This window comes from Cydia strobilella, chromosome 17 (assembly GCF_947568885.1).
Source record: "Cydia strobilella chromosome 17, ilCydStro3.1, whole genome shotgun sequence".
Lineage (NCBI taxonomy): Eukaryota > Metazoa > Arthropoda > Insecta > Lepidoptera > Tortricidae > Cydia > Cydia strobilella.
The window spans coordinates 12,731,417-12,748,829 of NC_086057.1; the positions used below are offsets into that span (position 1 = coordinate 12,731,417).

Consider the following 17,413-nt stretch of genomic DNA (forward strand, 5'->3'; position numbering starts at 1 on the left):
ACGTGGCGTTGTTGCAACTGGCCCTAAGCCTTCTTTTATCTTTTTTCTTTGGAAGGTATTCTCTTCCAGAACCCTTTGATTTATATTACATATTTCGCATTTATCCTGTAAATTTACGAAAGGCTCATTTAAACCATGTCCCAAGTTGCATGTGAATTCTCGCACCGTCTAAATGAGCAACAAATTCTTTTACTAAGATGATTTTGAAATATGGATCAGTGAATTACATATATTTGAATACAAGAGAATTGCTTGCAGTAGAAGTGCTTGTCTTTACATTACTTGCACTAAATTGTTACTTGCCTAGATACTTTTACCCATTATAAAACATGTAAAAGGATTGGTACTAAGTGTGGTAGTGCAGCGGTGTGCGAGGATTAAAGTCACCATTAGAAACGCCAATAAGAAACATAATTTCTTTCAAGAGCAATATAACGGCAATTCTCTTGTGTTCAATTTCTTTGCTATTCTGAGGCTTTAATTGTGTGAGTTGGGTTTGGGTGATGGGATGAGACTGTTTTATATTCCGTGGGATTGTTGATTTTCATTGTATTGTTTTTGGGGATTCTTGTCTATTGTATATTTCATTTCAGTTCTTACCGCGCCTGTGACAGCTATCACTGTGGTACAATTTGTCACTTCAAAACTAATAGGTACTAATAGGTACCTCCATTATGGATGGTATAGAAAGGATGCCAATCTCTTATGGCAAAATTGTTGCAAAAGTGACCGCTTTCAGCTTTAAATAATAGTTCCTAATCTCTCCGGTGGCGCTAGTTAGGCTCTGGGACATGAGTATAACATGAACCATCACAGTGAACCATATAAGGCAACAAATAACCCGACCAAATTACGTAGGTTGTTTTTGGTAGTATTTCGGTGTATTCGGCGCCGCCTAATTACTGTTTTTTGATGGACACTTCTCATACATAGAGATTTGGCTCCTTTATATAGTCTCCATGCCCTCCATGTTCGAAACGTAACAAACCAGATTGACAGTTGTCACAGGCACGACAAGATATGAAACCATCTATAAGTAGTATTTTTATTATTTTGAAGCTGATGTTCTACTGGTTAGTTCAATCGCTATGGCACATATTTTCATGATAGCACTGTAGCGGTATAAATACAAAATAACTTACTTTTGCAGCTAAGTCTCGTAATTTCATATGGGATTTATTGTGTCTGTAAATCATTTATAATAAAATACAATAAGTTAGAAAATAAAGTTGTACTATCCAAATTCCTTCTTAAATTTTCACAACATTCGGTTTTTTAATATTATATTGAATGAATGAATGAATATTTATATTGAACCAGAATAACATCACATAAAACTAGACTACTTAGAATTTGTTATATTTCATTATGCTGTTCTAGACATTCTGTCAATGTCTAAAGGCTAACCTTTCTTGACAGTTTCATAAAAATGACTAAAATGATTTTATAAAAAGTTTTATTGACACAAATTGGTTGATCCTAGACTTTAAGGGTAAGATTGTGTTCATTTTATGTGGTTTCATTGAATTCATACAATTTCATAAAAAATCCCTTCTTACATAAAATTTCATTTCACCGAAAGGTTTTTATTTCGTTGAAAATTGTATTTCCCTGAATATAATATGTCTAATATAATTTTAAATGGGAATGATGGGAAACGGATCTTTCTTTGTCAAAATAAAAGAACATCAATTCATACACCATCTTAAGATTAGGGTGTTGAGATTGTTGAGGCACGGTATTGGGCACAGGGCGGGGCTCGGAGCGGTGGTGGGAGGCGGGAGTCAGCGGCTCCAGCGTCGTAGAGGAGGGGGACACGCCCCCCGCGCACCGCCGCCTCGCCAAGTCCTACAGCGTGGCCGGCAAGGCCAGGGACAAGACCGAGAAAGGTATACACTGCTATAACTGTCGCACACTACGACACTGGCTTCCGAGAGAGCGCGATAGCTGGGAGAGGTATACACTGCTGTGACCAGGCTACCATCATATCAGCAGAGTTCCTTACCTAGATATGTCCGGTAGGTAAATGAACAGCTGGGCGGCCTATGTTAGGGGCCTTTTCCGGCTGCCACTCAAGGTACAATTTTACAAGCTCCAGATTGGTAAGAACCAATCACTTTAAAATACGTCTCGCCTCGTCGTCGTTGTCACATTAAGCGTATGACAAAATAGTCTTCATTAAAAAGGTAAGTATTTCTTTTTTTTGGTTTTGCACAAATTGAGTTTAAAGTTTTGGTTGTGAACGTATTGTGTTGTACATTGTTTGGTTTGCACATTTCGGGTTCACGTAGTTCATACTTATGCTTTTTTGTACAATTGTTAATTAAATTAAAGTAGCACCCTCTTTTTACGATGAGCCAGTGAAGTAAGTGTATTGTATTCTAACGGTTGTTATTGTGTGTAGGTACTCCGCGGTCGTCGTTAATTGGCCTGACGGGGGCCGGCAGCAGGCCTGCCAGCGTGGCGCCTACTACGCCACCTAACTCTATCATCTCGCAAGGTATGTTACCCTGGTTTACCTTATTCCATGGCTTACTTTTAGTATTTTAGTTTTTAAAGATAATTGTTAATTTTATTTGTTTTTATTATTATTTTACAATGCATGTGCTCGAAAAGTGCGTTTCCTAAGGAGCCATATCATGCGGAAAATACTACTTTTCCGCATTAGTGCTTTTTGTTTTCAATTTTTTAATAATTAAACTTATTTGCCATTATATGTTTTTTTATTTACTCGCACAATGCATAGTAAAACATTGTATGTGCGTAAAGATGATTTCCGACTCGTATTCCTTCTCGGAAATCATACACTTTCCGCACTTGTTGCATAAATAGCTATTATTTATTTATTAGAGATAAATCACAAAATTTTACATGATATTTAATAGAAAGCATCATTAAACCAGAATGGTTTGTCTCGATACTCCATTCCGCAGTAATGTAAAGAATTTTGGTATAGTTTTATATTTCATACACAATTAATATTTGTTCATGAATAAATAATGATGATGAATCCCTATTAATAAGAAATATCCTATGTCCACTCCCGGGCCTAAAACTATCTCCATACCTTCTTTCAAATTAGTCAAACGAGCAGGCATAGCTGTCTTTAAAATACATGAAATTGAGTGAAAATATTTTTCATAATATGAGGACTACGTTTGCATGGAGAATCGATTGTCCCCTTTCCTCTTAATGTTCTTAAAAGGAATCGCGTGGATGGCATAGGGGTCTCAAACCAATTTCTTCACATCAAGGAATCGCAAAAAAAAACTAATCTAATGGTGAGGTTTTTTTCCAGTGTGTGATTCGGAGAAGCCGCCCCTGACTCCACTGCGTCCGAAAGTGAACTCCATCTTCCATTTGTTCGGCGAGTGGCTGTTTGAAGCGGCACTCATCGGAACTACGCCTTCCTACAACAACCAACGTAATCATTCTATTATGTTGCAGTAATGATCAGTACACTACAGCACTTTTTAGGGTTCCGTACCCAAAGGGTAAAAACGGGACCCTATTACTAAGACTCCGCTGCCTGTCTGTCTGTCTGTCTGTCACCAGGCTGTATCTCATGAACCGTGATAGCTAGAAAGTTGAAATTTTCACAGATGATGTATCTGTTGCCGCTATAACAATAAATACTAAAAACAGAATTTTTTTTTAAAGGGGGCTCCCATACAACAAACTTGATTTTTTTGCCGTTTTTTGCGTAACGGTACGGAACCCTTCGTACGCGAGTCCGACTCGCACTTGGCCGGTTTTTATTATGAAAGCTTCTAGGTTGTAATACAAGCTTAATTCATTTTCTAAAAAAAAGTATAGCAAAGAATTGTAAGTTACAAGTTTTTGTGGAAAAAAACTCACATTTCGATTATCTGAACTAACTACTCTCGCCCCCAATTACTTCGGATGATCCGGATCCTCGCTAAGACGTCCGCCAATTTTTACGTTTTTGCGATGGCGCGGTCAAACATTGTCAATGCCATGAGTGCCAATTCGGTGCAAACTTAGCGTGGTCGGAAGAGTAGGTAGAGGTTCTAGTGTAATTCAATCAAGGGTGAAATAGAAAAATGGAGCTTTGTGAAGCGATTATAGAGTTTTATCTGGTTGAATATATATATATATAATAAAATGTTTATTTTTAGAACGAGCCGACGGCACTCCACCACCGCCATCTTTGTCGGATGCCACAAGCAAGCTGAATATGGCAGCTTACCAACCAGGTAACATACATAAATAGGCCCAAAAAAATAAACTAGAATGAACTCATTGCAGGTGACTTTTTTAAACAAAACCGTACCCGCTCTTACGTACAGCTCTTAGTGCCTTATTTACTTAATCGCTTGGGAACTTCTCTCAGCGATGCCAAACTTTTTTCTCAAATCAATATCAAGTAAAGTTAAAAAATTCGATTGCTCCTCCTAGCATTCTTAAATAAGCAAGTTTACAGCTTAACTGGCTTTAACTCCAAAAGTACCAGGAACGTATAGCGAAAAGGAGTAATTTTAACCATACCTAATACCTATCCTTTTGTAGGTCGCGCCGAAGCCCTAGGCGCCTTATGTCGCGTACTTTGCTCCAAGCAGTGTCGCGAAGAAGTTTCAGCACAATACCTAGCTCGTTGCTACGCCGCCATTCACCGCGGGCTGAGAGACCCGCCTACTGCGCCCGCTGTAGTACTCAATGCGCCTGATATATTCAGGTAAACTAGTTTGAATTTTATTGCACAAGCCATAGAGTCGCGGTTTATGTGAACTGTCATGTTGCTACGCCGCCGTTCGCCGCGGGTTGAGAGACCCGCCTACTCCGCCCGCTGTAGTACTCAATGCGCCTGATATATTCAGGTAAACTAGTTTGAACTTTATTGCACAAGCCATAGAGTCGCGGTTTATGTGAACTGTCATGTTGCTACGCCGCCGTTCGCCGCGAGTTGACAGACCCGCCTACTGCGCCCGCTGTAGTACTCAATGCGCCTGATATATTCAGGTAAACTAGTTTGAACCTTATTGCACAAGCCATAGAGTCCCGGTTTATATCAACTGTCATGTTGCTACGCCGCCATTCGCCGCGGGCTGAGAGACCCGCCTACTGTGCCCGCTGTAGTACTCAATGCACCTCTTATATTCAGGTAAACAAGTTTGAATCTTAATGCTTGCCTCATAGAGTCTCATTTTTGTTCTGAGTTTGCCACGCTATTGCTCTTGCGCATTCGAGCGATAGGGAGGCAGATAAAGAAATTTAGATTTTCGTTTTTCGCGGAAGTTCCTCTGAATTATTCAGGTGATCTCTCATTTCATAATCATAATCATTTAATTGCACATAAAAAGGGTTTTACATTTATTATTTATATTTATTATTATTTATTCAGAGCCCACTGTGTCCCACTGCTGGGCAAAGGCCTCCCCCCTCTTTTTCCACTCGTCTCTGTTTAATGCTATATCTGGCCAGCCTGTCAAGAAGGAGTCCAAGTTATCCCGCCATCGCCGACGAGGTCTGCCGGATCCCCGGTTAGTCTCGTGGGGCTCCCACTCCGTGGTTAACTTGGCCCACAAGTCATCCGGCATTCGGCAGACATGACCAGCCCAGTCCCATTTCAACTTGGCCGCTTTCCGAGCTACGTCTATTATTTGAGTCTTAGAGCGCAGCGTGGTGTTTCGGACTCGATCCCTTAATTTTACACCTAATATGCTGCGCTCCATAGCTCTCTGGCAAACCCCGAGTTTGAACTTCTGAGCTTCCGTCAAGGACCAGGTCTGAGCACCGTAGGTGAGAACTGGATGTACGCACATGTCCATAAGCTTACGCTTGAGTGACAGAGGTAGGTCTCCCTTCATCAGGTGTTTCATTGACCAATAGCTCTTCCAGGCGTTTTCGGTGCGTCTTTGGACTTCTTTGTCCTGTCGCGCCTGGAAAGAGACTATTTGGCCAAGATAAAGGTATTCTTGGACATACGCGATGTGTTCTCCGTTTATCTCAATCCTACGTTTTGTGCTGTTAGTCATGACCTTGGTTTTTGACATATTCATCTTCAGTCCAACCTCGAGGCTTGCGTTGCTAAGGTCTTCTCTCGGAGTTGAGGAACAAGACTATGTCGGCGAAGTTACATGGTCTAGCTTTTGAATTTCATTCTTATTAAACCTTGTATAAAGTCGCTATTGATAAAGTAACTACACATTTCACTTACAGATTGGACCTAGACGGCGTATTAGTGTTAGTTCCTGACTTCATCACAGCACTAGAGCACATCCTAACAGAGCGAGAGCCTAAACTGGAATGCGGTTCCATAGACAAGCGAGAGCTGCGCAAGGCTGCCATCAGTGCGTTGTTGTCTCTGGTCGCTTTTCCGCACCATTATAAGGGGCTGCCGGTTCCGGAGTTCCCCGGGTGCAATGAATAGTAAGTGAAACTCTTACATAGTTATGTTATCCTGGTATCCGTCTCGATGATTACGACGGTAAAATATGAGAAGGTTAAAAAATATCCAAAGACAAAAGATATGGCTTGCGAATAAACGACTTGCAGAATAAATTTATGAATTTTCAGTTCTGAGAGCTGCTCAAAGCGAATTTAAGCGCACACATTTTGTCACTTTTGGTTTCGAGTTTCGCTTGGTTATGGCATTCTAAGGATTTTTTTTCTTACATATCTATACTGACATTCGAGTGATACAGTCGACGTCAAAGATATGTTTTCATTTGTCACTATTAGGAGCAAGGTGCAAAACTGTAATTTACAGTCTGTAAACATATTTTTGACGTTAACCGTACAATTCTGAACCTTATCACCACCAACTACAACTCACTTTCCATTATAGACCAGCGGTGGAACAAAAATGGGTTTTGATAATATTAAAGTTTTTTCTTTTTCGATATGTCATTGTTAGCATGTTAAATAAGACTTTCGTAAAAAGTTAGAAATTTTTAGGGTGAGCGTTCGGATATATTGAAATATTTTAATTTCTGCTAATAACTTTGTAAATATAAAATTAAATTTACAAAAAACTTTAACATATTCAATACCACTTTAATTTATACACAATATTCGGTTTTTAGAAATCTGGAACATGTGCTTTCTGGTGAACTTAAAAACATGAATTATTTTGTAAATAAATAATTAGAGTAGCTGATATTGCAAAATTACGATATTATGGATCAGCTTATTATACTTGTAAAAAATTAGAAATGTAGACAATGTGCTTCTCTAGATATTGATTTCTGGTTAAGCAGTATAGCCAATATTGAATTAAAGTTTGTAGAGTTAATATTAAACGGTCATGACAATGATCTTAGTTCCCACACAAAAGATTAAAAATATAAAATTTGTGCGTCACTAAATACTGATACGTATGCATTCCGTGCTTATAATTACGTTACATTTCAAACGCGCGGCATGTTCGCGCGCGCCGCGCTGTGCGCCGCCGAGGCAGCGATCAAACGGTATTGATATGGTAGATCAACGGTATATAGATCAACGGGCTAGCGGGTAACCTAACCTTGCTAGACGCGTGCAAAATAATATTTCACAAAATTCAAAAAAATGTTCTAAAAGCAATCTGTATTTTTAACAGGTTAAAATTAAGTATCTAAATAGTCATAAAAATAATAAACCAGAACATTTGGTCGTGTCGTGTCTTTAACCTTGCCAGGCGATCTAAAAAGTATGGCACTTACTTGCACGCAAAATTAAGTTTGTTTACTATACAAATTGTATGCATTACAAAGTTATCTTTGCACACAAAATTAAGTTTCTCTACTATACAAAGCGTATGCATCGCAGTTATTTTTGCACGCAAAATTATGTTTGTCTACTAAACAAAGTGTATGCATTACAAAGTTATTTTTGTAGTAAATTAAAGACCACTAGGTAGGATGTACAGTCAGCAATACTATTCGCTTAGCACCTTTGCATACAAACCTATACAGGGGTGGTATCTTTTCTCTGCAGCTAACTGTACAATGTGATTGTAACTATGAGGATGGTGTATATTTATGATGTATGAGGACATTTCTATTAAAAATTATGTTAGATTTTGAAATTTTTATATTGAGTATATCTACTTATATAAAAATTTGAATTTTGGTTATGGAATTTTATATTATATAACATACAAAAAAAACAACAATAAACAAAAAAATATATATAGGGCTGTATCTCCTAAACCGTCCGTCGCAGCGCAAAAATAAAAAAAATTTCGTTCCCCTCTTTCAATATACAAAAAACACAATAAATAAATAAATAAATATTATAGGACATTCTTACACAGATTGACAGTCCCACAGTAAGCTCAAGAAGGCTTGTGTTATGGGTACTCAGACAACGATATATATAATATACAAATACATAGAAAACACCCATGACTCAGGAACAAATATCTGTGTTCATCACACAAATAAATGCCCCTACCGGAATTCGAACCCAGGACCATCGGCTTCACAGGCAGGGTCACCCACTAGGCCAGACCGGTCGTACAATGAAACACAAAAAGAAAAAAAAATCTTTACACGGCTGTATCTCCTAAACCGCGCGTCGTAGCACAAAAACAATCATCAAATTTTCGATCCACTTTAAGAAACCCTCAATTAATATTTAAAAAAAAACAAAAAAAAACGAAAAAATCTTTATAAGGCTGTATCTCCTGAACCGTGCGTCGTAGCGCAAAAATAATCTAGTTTTCGTTCCCCTTTGAGAAACCTCTAATTAACATACAAAAAACACAATGAAAAACAAAGAAAAAATCTTTATAGGGTTAAATCTCCTAAATCGTGCGACGGAGCGCAAAAATAATCAAATTTTCGTTCCACTTTAAGAAACCCTTAATTAATATAGGTATAAAAAAAAAACACAAAAAATCCGTATAAGGCTTAATCTCCTAAACCGTGCGCCGTAGCGCAAAATAATAACATTTTCGTCCGCCTGCAGTGGACCCTTAATAAACATTTTAAAAAAAAGAAAGAAAAAAAAACAGAAAAAATATTTACAGGGCTGTATCTCCTAAACCGTTCGTTATAGCGCAAAAATAATCAAATTTTCGTTCCCCTATCAGAAGCCCCTAAGTAACATACAAAAAACACAATGAAAACATAAAAGAAAAAAACAAAGAAAACAATCTTTTTATAGGGCTGTATCTCCTAAACCGTGCGTCGGAGCGCAAAAAAAGTAAAATGTTCGTTCCCCTCTAACAAAGATAGATATAACTCCGTAATAGATGGATACAGTCTAAGGAAAAAACGTGCCTCGAAAATCACGAAAATTTGATTCTCGATCAGAGGGCGCCACTAGTTTTGGCTTACTCTCGTATAGATTGCGTTGACGGTTTCGTTTGTTATTTATAATTTTAACGCATATCAGTGAAAGAACATGGGTCAAAATCATATAAAAATAATTAATGCAAATAAAAAAATCATTTATCCATATTTAAATACATTTTAGCGTATTTTTATAAATCTTCATTTTTAGTTTTAAAGTATGTCGATAGATGGCAGTGAATTTAAAGCGGTTACAAAATTTACTATGACAGTACCACTCTATCTTATTATATCCTCTTTGCCTCTAAGAAACCCTTTTTTAATATGAGAAAAACAAAAAAAAAAACGAAAAAAAATATTTACACGGCTGTAACTCCTAAACCGTGCGTCGTAGCGCAAAAATAATCAAAATTTCATTCCACTTTAAGAATATTTAAAAAAAAATCTTTATAAGGCTGTATCTCCTAAACCGTGCATCGTAGCGCAAAATAATAAAATTTTCGTTTCATTGCAGTGGACCCTTAGTTAACATAAAAAAAAACAAAAAAAAAAACAGAAAAATATCTTTACAGGGCTGTCTCTCCTAAACCGTGCGTTGAAGCGTAAAAATAATCTAATTTTCGTTCTCGTTTGAGAAACCCGTAAGTAACATTCAAAAAATACAATGAAAAACAAAAAAGAAAACAAAAAATTAAAACATCTTTATAGGGTTGTATCTTTTAAATATTAATAAGGGTTTCTTAAAGTGGAACGAAAATTTAATTATTTTTGCTCTTCACTCCGACGCACGGTTTAGGAGATACAACCTTATAAACATTTTTTTCTTTGTTTGTTTTCTTTTTAGTTTTTCATTGTGTGTTTTGTATGTTACTTAGGGGCTTTTCAAAGGGGAACGAAAATTAGATTATTGTTCGCTACAACGCACGGTTTAGGAGATACAACCCTATAAAGATTTTTTATTTTTTGTTTTCTTCTTTGTTGTTCGATTATGTTTTTTGAATGTTACTTACGGGTTTCTCAAAGGGTAACGAACATTAGATTAGTTTTGCGCTACAACGCACGGTTTACGAGATACAGCCCTGTAATAGGACATTTCGATGCTAGTGCGGAAAGTATGTCATTATTAGACATTTCCGCACGTGTATCGAACGACGTTTTTCAATACAGTTGCGAAAAAATAAGAAAAACAACAAGTAAGGAATTCGAAACTTTTATATTATTAATTCTGTGACATCATTGACATTGACATTATGAAGAGGTGTTTTTTTAGCTGGGTGTTATTATTATTGAACCCACTTCAATGAAAGATTTTTTTTTAAATGCATGTTCTATAAGACAATTGTACATATAAAACATTGTACTATTATTACCCAAATATCGTTAATTACGATTATTTGTGTATCGTACATTTATAAAAACAATATCGAATGTTGACTGGAAATTTAAAGCAGAAATAAAAAAACGCCTCTCCTTTGACAGGCGTTCCGTTCTATTCAGACAACTTATTAAGAACGGTTTTTCAATATTCAATATATAAAAAAAATAGACGTGTTATAATGATGAAGAGGTAAGTAATAAAATATGAAATATGTATATTTTTCGTATTCTTACTTTAACAGTAGGTTTTTATGTTGATTACTGAGTATTGAGTATTGAAATAATCGTTAATAACGATATTTAGGTAATAATAGTACAATGTTTTAAATTTCTAAAACAATACAATGTGTATAATGTTGTATGAAGTGGGTTCTATAATAATAACAAAATCCATTCTAGTCGAATAAAAGCTATAAAAACACCTCTTCATAATGTCAATGTCAATAATTAGAGTTTTGAATGATTCACGGTGGTTTTGAAATATCGGGAGCTCACAAATAATACAAAAGGTAATCACGGTCTATATCCCGGTCAATATAAGTCTAATGTCAATAATGTCACAGAATTAATAATATAAAAGTTCCGAATTCCTTACTTGTTGTTTTTCTTATTTTTTCGCAACGGTATTAAAAAACGTCGTTCGATACACGTGCGGAAATGTCATTCTCCGAAAGTATGTAAAGTATGACATACTTTCCGCACTAGCATCGAAATGTACTATTTCTGTTTTTTTTTGTTTTTTTTTTAAATGTTAACTAAGGGTCCACTGCAATGGAACGAACATTTTATTATTTTGCGCTACGATGCACGGTTTAGGAGATACAGCCTTATAAAGATTTTCTGTGTTTTTTTAAATATATTACTTAAGGGTTTCTTAGTGGAACGAAAATTTGATTATTTTTGCGCTCCGTCGCACGGTTTAGGAGATACAACCCTATAAAGATTTTTTCTTTGTTTTTCTTTTTAGTTTTTCATTGTGTTTTCTGTATGTTACTTAGGGGTTTCTCAAAGGGGAACGAAAATTAGATTATTTTTGCGCTACAACGCACGGTTTAGGAAATACAGCCCTCTAAAAAAAAAATTCCTGTTTTTTTTCTTTTCTTTTTAAATGTTAATTAAGTTGAACGAAAATTTTATTATTTTACTCTACGACCCACGGTTCAGAGATACAGCCTTATAAAGATTTTTTTGGTATTTTTGTTTGTTTTTTTTTAATATTACGACGCTCGGCTTAGGAGATACAGCCGTGTAGAGTTTTTTTTTCTTATTGTGTTTCATTGTGTTTTTTGTATATTAAAAGTGTTTTTAAAGGGGAACGAAAATTTTATTATTTTTGCGCTACGACGGACGGGTTAGGAGATACAGCCCTATATTTCTTTTTTTGTATATTTATATAATATAAAATTCAATAACCAAACTTCAACTTTATATATAAGTAGATATATTTAATATAAAAATTTCAAAATCTAACATAATTTAATAATAGCGTCGTAGCGTAAAATAATAAAATTTTCATTCAACTTAATTAACATTTAAAAAGAAAAGAAAAACAAAATTTTTTTAGAGGGCTGTATCTCCTAAACCGTGCGACGGAGCGCAAAAAAAATCAAATTTTCGTTCCACTAAGAAACCCTTAATTAATATATTTAAAAAAAAAACCACAAAAAACCTTTATAATTCTGTATCTCCTAAACCGTGTGCCGTAGCGCAAAATAATAAACATTTTCGTTCGCCTGCAGTGGACCCTTAATAAACATTAAAAAAAAACAAATAGAAAAAAAAAGGAAAAAATATTTACAGGGCTGTATCTCCTAAACCGTGCGTTGTAGCGCAAAAATAATCAAATTGTCGTTCCCTTAACAGAAGCCCTTAAGTAACATACAAAAAACACAATAAATAACATACATCATAAATATACACCATCGTCATAGTTACAATCACATTGTACAGTCAGCTGCAGAGAAAAGATACCACCCCTGTAAAGAAGTTTGTATGCAACGGTGCTAAGCGAATAGTATTGCTGACTGTACATCCTAACTAGTAGTCTTTAATTTACTGTACTACAAAAATAACTTTGTAATGCATACAATTACTATAGTAGACAAACTTAATTTTACGTACGAGTAAGTGCCATACGTTACTTTTTAGATCTTCTGGCAAGGTCAAAGACCCGACCAAATGTTCAGGCTTATTTTTTTGTGACTATTTAGATACTTAACTTCAACCTGTAAAAATTACAGATTGCCTCACGAACTTTTTTGGAGCCCTAAAAAATCTTAAAAAATATAAGGGTTGATTTAGCCCCGCTACCCTGCAGCCAGACCTCCAGTGCTGAGTTAGGGTATGATAGGAGAAGTATCAGGCAAATTTTCAGCTTGCCTCAAGGACCTACTCCAAAATGTCTACTCTCAAAATGTCAGCTCTCGGACCACTAAGTAACTACAAATAATCAGTCCACATAACAAACATTTTGTACTCATTTTGAAGTCATAATTACATTAATTTTACGTAATATCGGCATCTAATTTATGTGCACGGTAAACAAACTAATGAATGACAAGAAAAGTCAAGCAGCGCTTACGAAGCTGAGCGGGGGGTGGGGCGACCGGGCGAGGTACCTATAGGTATAGATAGATACGAATGCTACGATAGGCTCCCGCGTGCCGCGCCGGCACCTTGACGGACCAGCGCGGCGTATGTATGAATTTCGCGCCTTTTTAAATAGATTTGGCTATAACAATGGAAGCTACACACAGAAATTTCTTACTTTTCATAATATGGTTGCATATATTATTCTATAGTATGAAACTTATCTTTATAGACTTTAATTCAATATTGGGCCTTACAGGACAAAAAACGCATATTAAAATTTAAGCAGCAATCCTATTTTTCTAATTTTTCGGCTTTGTCTATTAACTTAAGAATTTAGAGATATTATTGTGGATTTTTAAAACTTTAATTCAATATCGACAAAATAATAAGCTAATTTTAGTTTGACAAAGAAGCACGTTAAATTTTTTTCTAAAAATGTAACAGTTTAAAGAGTCATACATAATTTAAACGATGAAGCTTAAACTTTGCACTTTAATTCAATATTCAAAAAGCATCCATCAAAATATATAAATACCTAATTTATACCTAACGCTCGTTCTAACTTTTCGTCTTAAATTACAAATATGCTAAAAAACATGTCCCCTGCCATATAAGCATCACTTTTCCTTCTTTAGAATTATCATAACTTTAAGGTCAAAAATATGGTCCCACTATCGGTCTATTACAGCGCCGGCATGACACTAGGCGACTATGCCCGCGGCAAGATCTCCCTAATCTGCGTAACTGCAGTCCAAGTGGAAACGTCAGACGCACTAGCAGTACCTTTGCTAAGCGCTTTGTACCTGTGTGTGAGGCATAACGCGCAGGTATCGACGGCGAGCAAGGCGCACAGCGCGCCGCCTGGCTCGACTATGTCGCACAGCACGGATTATAAAGGTAAGGTTACCTATGTGTTATATGTTCCTGGTATTTTTGGCGATATTTTGCGATGAAGTTGCGATCAGATCTGGCGAATGCTCGCACTGTGTTGAATGGTACAGTCACCATCATATATATCGGAGCGGCCAAGGTGCTCACAATTATCTGAACACGCTTCTATTGTCAAGGATACATGCGAGCAGTTAGCGATTTTTCGCCAATAGTTTGCGAATGGAACGCTAGCTAAATTTGAATGCAACGGTAGCTTATTATTTTATTAGAGATACATTTTGTATTCAAAGAAAAATTGCGAAAAAAGCACTTCCAATTGATATTAACGCCATCTGTTGGAAATGTTATTTTGACATCACAATTTATTCTTTCATTTTAACACACTCTTTTTTAACTTTCTTTGGCCAAATATTATCTCAAAAATTAAGAAATAAATTCAGATTAATAAGTAAAATTATTCCAGTACCACACGCTAATTTACGTTGCTCTTTCATTGAATATTATCTTATTATCAATCACAATCAGTCTTGTTGTAAATACATAAAGAGCTACAAGAGCTACCTACCTTTTAGCTATACCTACACGCTAAATAATCATGTGACAACCAAAACTCACTAATTGCAAAAAAAGTATTGAACTAAAATTATCCTTATTTTGATACTAGCACGGTTCACTGTGGCTGTAAACTTGTGATAGTAATTGGTGAGTTTTGTTATCACCTGATGGTTTAATCATCTTACATTTTACTGCTACACCATAAGCCACTTTTCAAAATCTAAGTAAACACTGTGAAATCAGTAGGCGCACTGTGATTTTTAGGTCTCTAAAAAACCAGTGCGTTATTCTACCATTCTTTAACAATGTTTTCAGCCTGTGATATCGTCAGAAATAGGTAAATCAAATTAATAAAGAAAACAAACAACAAACTTCATTCTTGTGGATGTTTGAGTTACCTACTTTAGAATTTCTTAAAATTCAACTTTATTTTGTAGCAAAGTTGAGTACAGACCCCCTAGTGTTCATTCGATGCCGTGACGAACGTACGCGTTTGCGTAGAGTCTCATTTTGTATGAGATTTTAAACAGCGCGCCAAGCGGGACGTTTTGGAAATGCAAAATCCCATACAAAATGAGACTTAACGCAAATGCGTACGTCACTACTGACGATATTGCTAGCCTGAGGAAACCGACAAATAACTTAAATGTCTTTTATGTGATAAAAATCCTAATAACGTTACCATTCTAGTTTTATAACTATAGGAAATGAAACATCCTGCATAACATGGAAATGTATGGAATTATGGGCATCATTCTTTTAGTCTATTATCGCAAAAAGAAATTGCGGCTAGCTTTCAGTAAAGCCTGGCCAGCGAGTCGTGTCACAAGCTAATTTTACGCTTTAACGGACCAGATTTAAATAATACACGATTCAAGCCACATCGCATCTATATAGTCCTGGTAGTGAATTTGTAAATTAATAAACATAACTGTAGAACGACTCATAAATCATAATGCCATACGAATAAATATATAGTCCTAAAAATTCTGCATAAGAAAGAAATACAAAAAGACGAGATTGACTTTTAGCCGTATACCTAATATAAAGTCTAAAAGGGTTAACCAGTTCTGTCCATGAAATAAACTATCTTTTTAAGTTTTCATTTCATTCCATATTGTCAGGTAAGGTTTTTTTCTTAAATTAGATACTGCTTTTTTCCTAATACGACTCGCTGGCCATAGCCTAGTGAAAATGGTACTATAACACAAAAATCTATTGACCTTGTCTGTCTATAATCGTCGGATTCCTCGGATCAGTTTATCCCATTTATTTTACGTTACCACCATTGTGTTGTCACCGCCCTTCACTCCGCTAGCGCGCTCCGACGGCGGCGCGGCGGAGCCCTCGCTGGACGACCTCGTCACCGACCTCGACTCGGCGTCGCCGCTTTTCGGTAAACTCTTTAAGCCACCCGACACTAGCGTCTTCTAAGCATTGGCGTCAAGTCTACTCTATAGCTGCTACTCGACGCAACGTTGGCGCAACTGCGCAGCGACGCCGTTTTCCATAGCGCTGACTGGAAGCCGACGCTCAAAAGACGTCAGTGTGGGGTGGCCCTTTATACTGCATGTGTTAAGGGCCATGTGTGATTATACAGATAAGCAAAATTTTCTCTAAATACGCAAATGAATACGCATAGTGTCAATTATAGCAATTAAAATATTGACATTTGACAGATGAAGTAGATGATGATGTTTGATGGTTTTATTTTAGGTAATTGGACTGTTAAATGTTAGCGCATGACAACCTAGTTACAGTAGTTACCGCGAAACGTACAGTGCCCTTACTGCTATTTACTTCAAGTGTCAAAACTACAACATTTGTCTCTAATTTACGCGTCGGATTATATCTTTGTATAAACTATGAACAAAGAATACCTAATTCCTAATTTCCATTCATAGATTCGATAGACTTCGTTTAGTTGCTAAAGAAATGAAAATTATACCTGTATATATTATCTGTATAATCAAACGTTGATCGTAAATTAACGAACTTTTCTTGACAAGTTTCGTGAACATTACATTTCACATTTCGTGTATATTTTTTGTTGTTATCATTGCTTGCTTGTTGCTTGTTATTGATATAAGAAATTACTATCTTCTAAGTTATACTGCATATTTTATTAGGTAAGAATGATTTAAATGCCGTGTATTCACGAATGTAATAGTTTGAATGCAATTTGGTGTTTCTTGAGTAAATAATATGTCTAATTTATTTAGAAACTGTATACAAATTTTAGGGGGTGATGACATTTTCACGTAGTTATTATCATAATCATAACCTTACATAGATAGATAAAGATTACACACTCTTATAAAGTTACGTAACTAAATGTTTGATTATTTGTCGAGGCGTGTAGTGACTCAAATTTTTAAATCTAAGTTACGAATCTGTTTTTTAATCCTGTACTTGGAAAATAATGCCATGCATGCAGAAATAAATTAGTACTTATGTACCTGTTAAATACTTACCTACCTAATATTAGTAAATATTGTCTATATATGTACCTTATTTGACTTGTGAAATATTATGTTCTATGAATAAATGATGATATGATACTCGTATGATATGGTAAATAAAAACAAGCAATTTGAAACGCATGTAGCTGTTACAGATAAATAATCTCGCTTTAAGGTGGTTCGACTAGGTTACCCAAAGCTTAAACCCCGCTAGATGGCGTCACTTTTGCAAATTTTAAGGTTTTATTTTTTTGTGGAATAGTGTTGGTATCTGTATACTTAAAAGTATGTTTAGCG

At 35.9% G+C, this 17,413-nt stretch overlaps 1 protein-coding gene across 1 annotated transcript in view; it reads left to right on the forward strand.

Annotated features, from left to right (window-relative positions):
* LOC134749100 (ral GTPase-activating protein subunit beta) overlaps positions 1-17,413 on the forward strand; it is a 52,124-nt gene that overhangs the window by 14,689 nt on the left and 20,022 nt on the right. The window contains exons 7-14 of the mRNA XM_063684004.1: positions 1,734-1,889; positions 2,405-2,500; positions 3,299-3,424; positions 4,140-4,217; positions 4,531-4,696; positions 6,181-6,390; positions 13,897-14,105; positions 15,973-16,050. Coding sequence (XP_063540074.1) covers positions 1,734-1,889; positions 2,405-2,500; positions 3,299-3,424; positions 4,140-4,217; positions 4,531-4,696; positions 6,181-6,390; positions 13,897-14,105; positions 15,973-16,050 — 1,119 coding nt within the window. The remainder of the gene's footprint in view (positions 1-1,733; positions 1,890-2,404; positions 2,501-3,298; positions 3,425-4,139; positions 4,218-4,530; positions 4,697-6,180; positions 6,391-13,896; positions 14,106-15,972; positions 16,051-17,413) is intronic.